General features: G+C 47.2%; 1 protein-coding gene and 1 pseudogene across 1 annotated transcript; both read left to right on the forward strand.

Moving 5' to 3' along the window:
* Positions 1 to 913: 913 nt before the first annotated feature.
* LOC108801882 (oocyte zinc finger protein XlCOF8.4-like) lies at positions 914 to 4,433 on the forward strand (the record flags this gene model as incomplete). The annotated part of the gene is made up of 6 exons (XM_018573792.1): positions 914 to 919; positions 2,116 to 2,250; positions 2,403 to 2,621; positions 2,713 to 2,816; positions 2,907 to 2,938; positions 3,640 to 4,433. Coding segments are annotated over 6 exons (1,290 nt in total), but the record flags the coding sequence as incomplete, so codon positions are not given.
* A 2,661-nt stretch (positions 4,434 to 7,094) lies between these two features.
* Positions 7,095 to 7,500, forward strand: part of LOC108801883 — a 22,574-nt pseudogene continuing 22,168 nt past the window's right edge.

Consider the following 7,500-nt stretch of genomic DNA (forward strand, 5'->3'; position numbering starts at 1 on the left):
AACCCCCTCTCAAGACCTTCTGCGCTCCAGCCTCTCCCGTTCTCTGGAACTCCCTAACCCAATCTGTCTGCTTATCTCCTACTCTGTCCACCTTGAGGGGATCCTTGAAAACTTATTTCTTCAGGGAAGTCTATCCCACCTCCACATAATAACTGTCCCTTTTACTGCTTCCACTAACTACACAATTATTACCTTTTGTATCTCTAGTCCCTCCTACTACATAAATCCTGTATAATAGTAATGATGATAATATCTCCTGCTGCTGACCTGCCATCCATTAACATCTGGTTGCCTGCTATCCAATATCGTCTCCTGCCACTGATCCATTGCTTCCTGTACAATATTTCTGCCTTCTGTCTCTGACCAAAGCAATTTTTATTTTACATAAAAATGTCCTCGTCCCTCACACCTCAAATGCGGCTTATTAAAAAGGCTTACATGATGTCCAGCGTGTCTCTAATATTTCTGCTCTGACATAATCCACTATAGTTTTAATGTCTGGATAAATAATGACCGCTCTCTCTGTCTTCTAGAAAGGCTTACATGATGCGCGTACAATCTCTGCTTTGTGTCTCGGTCTCCATCCAATGTATCATTTCTTTTAGAATCAAAAAATTCCTCATCTCTCCCTCTTCGAATGTGGCCTACAAAACAGGCATACATGTCACTCTCAAATGAGGCATAAAATGGAGGGCATCTCCCCGCTGAATGTTACTTTTATAATTGTTGTTATTGGTACATGTCCCCAGAGCAGAGCCCAGCTCCCTTGTATGACAATCCCTTGTCCATGAGCCTTAAACATGGAGATAATTTCTTTCTAAGATTCACCTTCTATTGACTTAAATAGCAAGTTCCACCATCACTAGTCACATGACATCACTCTTATCTCTATTAATAATACACAGACCTGACCGGAGAGGTGAGGAGGATTCTGGGATTCTAACATGATATTCCTATTGGTTTCTCCATCCAACCCTCATCTGGCTCCCATCCCCCACCCCTCTCCACCAATCCCTCCACTGGCTCCCATTTGCCAAATTAATAAAATTCAGAATACTAATAACAACATACAAAGCCATCTACAATCCTGCCCCCGACTACATCACCCACCTCATCTCAAAATATCACCCAAATTGTCCTCTAAACTCCTCTCAAGACCTCCTGCTCTCCAGCCTCTCCCGTTCTCTGGAACTCCCTAACCCAATCTGTCTGCTTATCTCCTACTCTGTCCACCTTGAGGGGATCCTTGAAAACTTATTTCTTCAGGGAAGTCTATCCCACCTCCACATAATAACTGTCCCTTTTACTGCTTCCACTAACTACACAATTATTACCTTTTGTATCTCTAGTCCCTCCTACTACATAAATCCTGTATAATAGTAATGATGATAATATCTCCTGCTGCTGACCTGCCATCCATTAACATCTGGTTGCCTGCTATCCAATATCGTCTCCTGCCACTGATCCATTGCTTCCTGTACAATATTTCTGCCTTCTGTCTCTGACCAAAGCAATTTTTATTTTACATAAAAATGTCCTCGTCCCTCACACCTCAAATGCGGCTTATTAAAAAGGCTTACATGATGTCCAGCGTGTCTCTAATATTTCTGCTCTGACATAATCCACTATAGTTTTAATGTCTGGATAAATAATGACCGCTCTCTCTGTCTTCTAGAAAGGCTTACATGATGCGCGTACAATCTCTGCTTTGTGTCTCGGTCTCCATCCAATGTATCATTTCTTTTAGAATCAAAAAATTCCTCATCTCTCCCTCTTCGAATGTGGCCTACAAAACAGGCATACATGTCACTCTCAAATGAGGCATAAAATGGAGGGCATCTCCCCGCTGAATGTTACTTTTATAATTGTTGTTATTGGTACATGTCCCCAGAGCAGAGCCCAGCTCCCTTGTATGACAATCCCTTGTCCATGAGCCTTAAACATGGAGATAATTTCTTTCTAAGATTCACCTTCTATTGACTTAAATAGCAAGTTCCACCATCACTAGTCACATGACATCACTCTTATCTCTATTAATAATACACAGACCTGACCGGAGAGGTGAGGAGGATTCTGGGATTCTAACATGATATTCCTATTGGTTTCTCCATCCAGAGTTTTCCTCTTCTGAAGTCAGGTTATCATGTGACCATCACAGTGCCTCCATGTGACTCCCTAAAACCTGAGAGAGCCAACATCGAGAAGATTCTGGAAGTCATCAAGAAGATGATGGAGCTGCTGACAGGAGAGGTGAGTGGTGCCGGGAATTCTGGGACATGATCCAGGAACAGACAAGGGATGTGTCTGGATGGTGACGGTATCATTGTGTGTGTCGGTGATATTGATGATGATGATTGTACAGAAGCGTGTTTGATACAATGAATGTTTTATTATATATTCAGATTGGAAACCTCGGGGACTATAATGATATGAAAGAAGAGTATAAAGAGGAGGATGAGGAGTATGGAGTGATGAAGGAGCTTTCTGAAGGACACAAGGATCTCTACAAGAATATTATGGAGGAGTCATCCAGCTACAGGAACCCACCAGAGAGATGTCCCCGTCCTCTGTATTCGCGGGATTCCACACAGGAGGACCACGCCATCCCCCATCATGACCAGGTAGGTGGAGTTGAGTGATTGAAGACTCTGACATGTGGAGATGATGTGTGGACTCTACAAGATGAGACTTTCTGCCATTCTGTTGGTTTAGGGTGAAGATCTGATGAAGATGAAAGTTGAGGGTGAAGTAGAAGAGACGTATGTGAGGGATGATCAGCAACATACGGAGGAGGATGGAATGACGAGGACACTCATAGAAAAAGATGGAACTACGAGGACACTCATAGAGGAGGATGGAACGATGAGGACATTTAAAGAGGAGGATGGAATGACGAGGACAATCAAAGAGGAGGACACTCCTACAGAGATCAGCACAGGTGACCCATAATATATTCTTCTCTTATCTCTGCTCTGTTCCTGCACACTGATTGGTCCAGAGTAGGCCGGGATCTGAGTGATATCAGCCAATAGTAGGTTGGTAATGGTCACCTCCCTGTACTGATACCCGTCCTGGGGTTCAGCTGGCAGTATTGGGTTGGGTGTCACTCCTAGTTCCAGGAGCACAGATATGAGGACACAGATTGGGCCTTTCTTAGGTCGGTTCCTCGTCTTCCAGCAGACTTCTAGCTAAACATAAAACTCTATTATCAGTCTTGTTGGGATGAAAAGTAACAAAGACTGAAACACTTCTCTTTCCAGGAGAACATACTTCTCCAAGCTCCCTCCAGTGCTGCTCATCACCAGAAGCCTAGGCCTGGGGTCACTTGTTCTGTGGTGAAGGGTCTACATGTCTTGTTCCTCAGAGGTCACATGACCCAGTGCCTAGGCTTGTGGTTGGGTGAAGAGCATGCTCCTACCAGTCTCCGTTGGCTCCTCCTCTTCTGACAAGGCTGTGTAAATGTAGAAGTGATCTGGGAGGAGGACCAAAGTCCCTTGAACTGAAGAGGGGAGGAGTCCCAGCTGGTTGGGACCTCCACAGAGAACATCTGCTCCCTCAGACCTCCTGATCCAGATGGAATGTTGAGTGAAGTCATCTAACCCTCTCATATCTCTCCATCATGTGTTTCTATGTTTCCAGGACACGCCATGGAGAAACCCTCAAAGGATCCTCTGACTTTATCTCCAGGTTGTAAGATGGAAGATGAGGACATCACAGCAGATTGTGCGGGAGAAGAGACAATGAGCTCAGCTATGGATGGTGGACTTCACAGTGTGGATAGAGCATGGAATCCCTCTGACTCTGAGAAACCTCGTCCTGTGGGGGATGGTGCCGGAATTCAGGGGGAGAAGACATTTTCCTGCCCCGAGTGCGGGGAAATTTTTAGCTCTGAAGCAACTTTTTGTGTTCATCTGAGTTCTCACATGGGTGGCAAGTATCTTAACTGTTATGAGTGTGGGAAATGTTTTTTCCATAAAAAGAAACTTGTCACACATTACGCATCCCACACGGGGACAAAGCCGTATTCCTGCTCTGAGTGCGGGAAAAGTTTTTTACTTAAGACCAGTCTTACCAAACATCAGACACTGCACACGGGGGATAAACCATATTGCTGCTCTGAGTGCGGGAAATGTTTTACAATGAGGAGCTCTCTTAACACGCATAAGAGATTGCACACAGGCGAGAAGCCATTTTCCTGCCCTGAGTGCGGGAAAAGTTTTTCACAAGCGGCCTCTCTTTCCAATCATAAGAGATCACACACAGGCGAGAAGCCATTTTCCTGCCCCGAGTGCGGGAAAAGTTATTCGCACGCGGGCACTCTTTTCAATCATCAGAAATCGCACCTGAAGGAAAAGCCATATTCATGCTCCGAGTGCGGGAGAGGTTTTTCACAGAAGTGGTGTCTCACTAAGCATCAGAGTTCACACCCGTGAGAGAATCCTGAGTGCCGGAAACGTTTTTTTGTTTTTGTTTTTTACACAAGGGCTCTCTTTGCAGTCTTCAGAGTTTGCACTGGGGTGAGAAGCCCTATTCCTGCACTGACCGTGGGAAACGTTTTCTGCATAAATCTTCAGTCATTATAGATCTCACATGAAGGAGGAGTTTTATTCCCATGAGTGAGGGAAATGTTTTTACAGAAGATCCATCTTCTTGGCCAAGGGAAGAAGCCATGTTCCTGAGTGTGGAAAAAGTTTTTAATGGAACTCCCCTCATGCTGAACATCAGATGAGACACACGTGGGCAAAGCTGTTTTCTTGATGGTAAAGCACAGGACACAGGCAGATCCAGAGACTTCTATATGCAGATATCAGATGATTGGACACTGTGAGGTTCCTCATATAGCCCCTCCCCCTTCAGGAAATCCTCATTTTTTTGGCTAGTGTCCTTAGGTGATGGACGTCTCCTCTCTACTGATGGAGATGTGTGGTAGTTTAGTGACCTTTTGTCTCATCGATTCTTCTCTCAAGTTCTTCTGGCCATGTCCAGCCACGGCGGCTACTTCCCAGTTTCCGGATCAGTACCCCTCGGGCTGTTGCTTTGTGGACCATACCCGGACCTCAGGGCAGACATCAGAAATTTTAGGGCCCCTTACACGGCTTTAGGCCGGGCCCCCCCCCCCCTGCTAGACACAGGGCTTAATGACGCGCTGGACGCAGGGCTTAGTGACGCGCTGGACGCAGGGCTTAGTGACACGCTGGACGCAGGACCCACCTGAGAGTGACCATACCCGGACCTTGCTGGGCCAGCCTGTAATGTTGCTTAGGGCACTAGGTGCCCACCTTGACACTTGGTGTAATGCATTGTGGTTAGCCACAGGGTGCTTTACAGGTCCAGGGCAGTGGCTTATGTGCATGATGTGACCCAGCACCTGAAGACTTCCTCTTGGAGGGGGGTGGGCTCTATTGAAGAGAGCGAAGCCACGACCATGTGGTAATCCCCAACTGGCCTTGTGGATGTGTCATCCTCACCTCCTAACACTCTACCTAACCTCCCCTCCACCCCCCAGGTAACCACTCTCAGGGGAAAAAAATTGCTTATGTGCTTATTTTCCTGCCCTGAGTGCGGGAAATGTTCTACACAGAAATCAGAACTTGTCAAATATCAAAACCCTCACACAGGGAAGAGGCCATTTTCCTGCCCTGAGCACGGGAAACGTTTCTCCCAGAAGTCTCGTCCTACCAAACATCAGAGAAGCCCACACAGCCCTGGAGGTGTAGTGTCCTGAGTACAGGAAAGGGTCAGAGATGTCACCCCAGGAAGAAGCACACCTTGATAGACACCTCAGAGATCACATGACTCGGCTCTCCTCTCATCTCTATAATGGAAGAAACACTTTATAAGGAAATAGGAGTTCATTCAAGTCTTCAAAGTTGTGTCTGTGTTCCTGTGCTAGGTGAGAGGGGGAGGGGGGGTGTCACTGCTGGTTGGGTCCCTCTAGCAGTGCCGTCTATCCTCCCAGGCTCTTCAGCAGAAGCTTCATAGAATGTTCCATCATGGTGAGGGGGAGGAGCTAGATATGACTTGCGGATGAAGAGAAGGGGAGATCAGACTACATGACGGGACTGACCATGTCACTGCAGTAGTGATCAGTCTGCACAGGCAGCTTCATGGACTCTGGAGAGCCCCCTGCTGGAACACCTCAGAGATCACATGACTCGGCTCTCCTCTCATCTCTATAATGGAAGAAACACTTTATAAGGAAATAGGAGTTCATTCAAGTCTTCAAAGTTGTGTCTGTGTTCCTGTGCTGGGGGAGGGGGGGTGTCACTGCTGGTTGGGTCCCTCTAGCAGTGCCGTCTATCCTCCCAGGCTCTTCAGCAGAAGCTTCATAGAATGTTCCATCATGGTGAGGGGGAGGAGCTAGATATGACTTGCGGATGAAGAGAAGGGGAGATCAGACTACATGACGGGACTGACCATGTCACTGCAGTAGTGATCAGTCTGCACAGGCAGCTTCATGGACTCTGGAGAGCCCCCTGCTGGAGGAAAGTGGAAGATATGACGTCTTCAGACGGAACATTTCACATTTCCCTGATAAAGATACAAATATATGAAGACATTTTTATGATTGTGAAACAAATGGAGATGAAATGTTTCTATTCTTCTTCTCATGATATTCATTGTAAGGTGATTGATAAAAGTTCTCTTCACATTTGTATCATTAAATCTTCTTTTCTTTCCCTTTTATTCCTTCTGCTGACTCTACAAGTTCTTCTCATACTGGAGGTTTTATTCTTCTCCTCGTGTCTGAGTAGTTTTGTATCTCCGGCTCGTACTTGTTGGAGGAGCCGCCCCTCCCCCTCCTCATACATCTCGGGGGAAGGGGGGGCGGGGTTCTGTAGTATACTCCAATTATAAGGACATCGGATCATAGAGCCGTATATGATTCCACCCGGAATTCCTCCATCACAAGTTCATCAGATGACATCTAACGTCATCTGATGATCAGGGGGTCGGGGAGGGACACTGAGGGGGGACGCGGGAAGGGCCAGATGACGTGCGGCCTATCGCCTTCCTTCGCTCGTCCTCGGAGATCTTCCAGCGCACTGTCAGATCGTTGAGAAAACCCCCAGGGCGCCTCCCAGTCCGCAGGCATGGCGGTAAGGACGTACAACAACACGCACTCACAACTAATCTCATCTGCCCCCACCCGCAACTTCCAGGCGTGTGGGGAACCTTTCCCTGGACGCTCCTCGTCCGTACACGCTGCACTCAAGCAGACCGGCACACGGGCCTTGCAGACCACACACACTACTCTCACTGGCAGATACAGGTTAGCTAAACCAGTCACAGTTACCTCTAGAGTCAGTACCGCCACTCACAGTCTCCTGCACTACCGCTGCCCACCACTGGAGGGAGACTCACCCAACTCAACCTGGCTGGACACACACACACACACACATGCAGATGGAAATCTCACATACAATCTAGTGTACTGCAATGGTTGTGTGGCAGTCTAAGTGGTTTCCTCCGCCCAGTAAGATTCCCCCCAAGCTGTCC

The sequence above is a fragment of the Nanorana parkeri genome, unplaced genomic scaffold (assembly GCF_000935625.1).
Source record: "Nanorana parkeri isolate BGI_ZX_2015 unplaced genomic scaffold, ASM93562v1 scaffold2546, whole genome shotgun sequence".
In the NCBI taxonomy this organism is placed as follows: Eukaryota; Metazoa; Chordata; class Amphibia; order Anura; family Dicroglossidae; genus Nanorana; species Nanorana parkeri.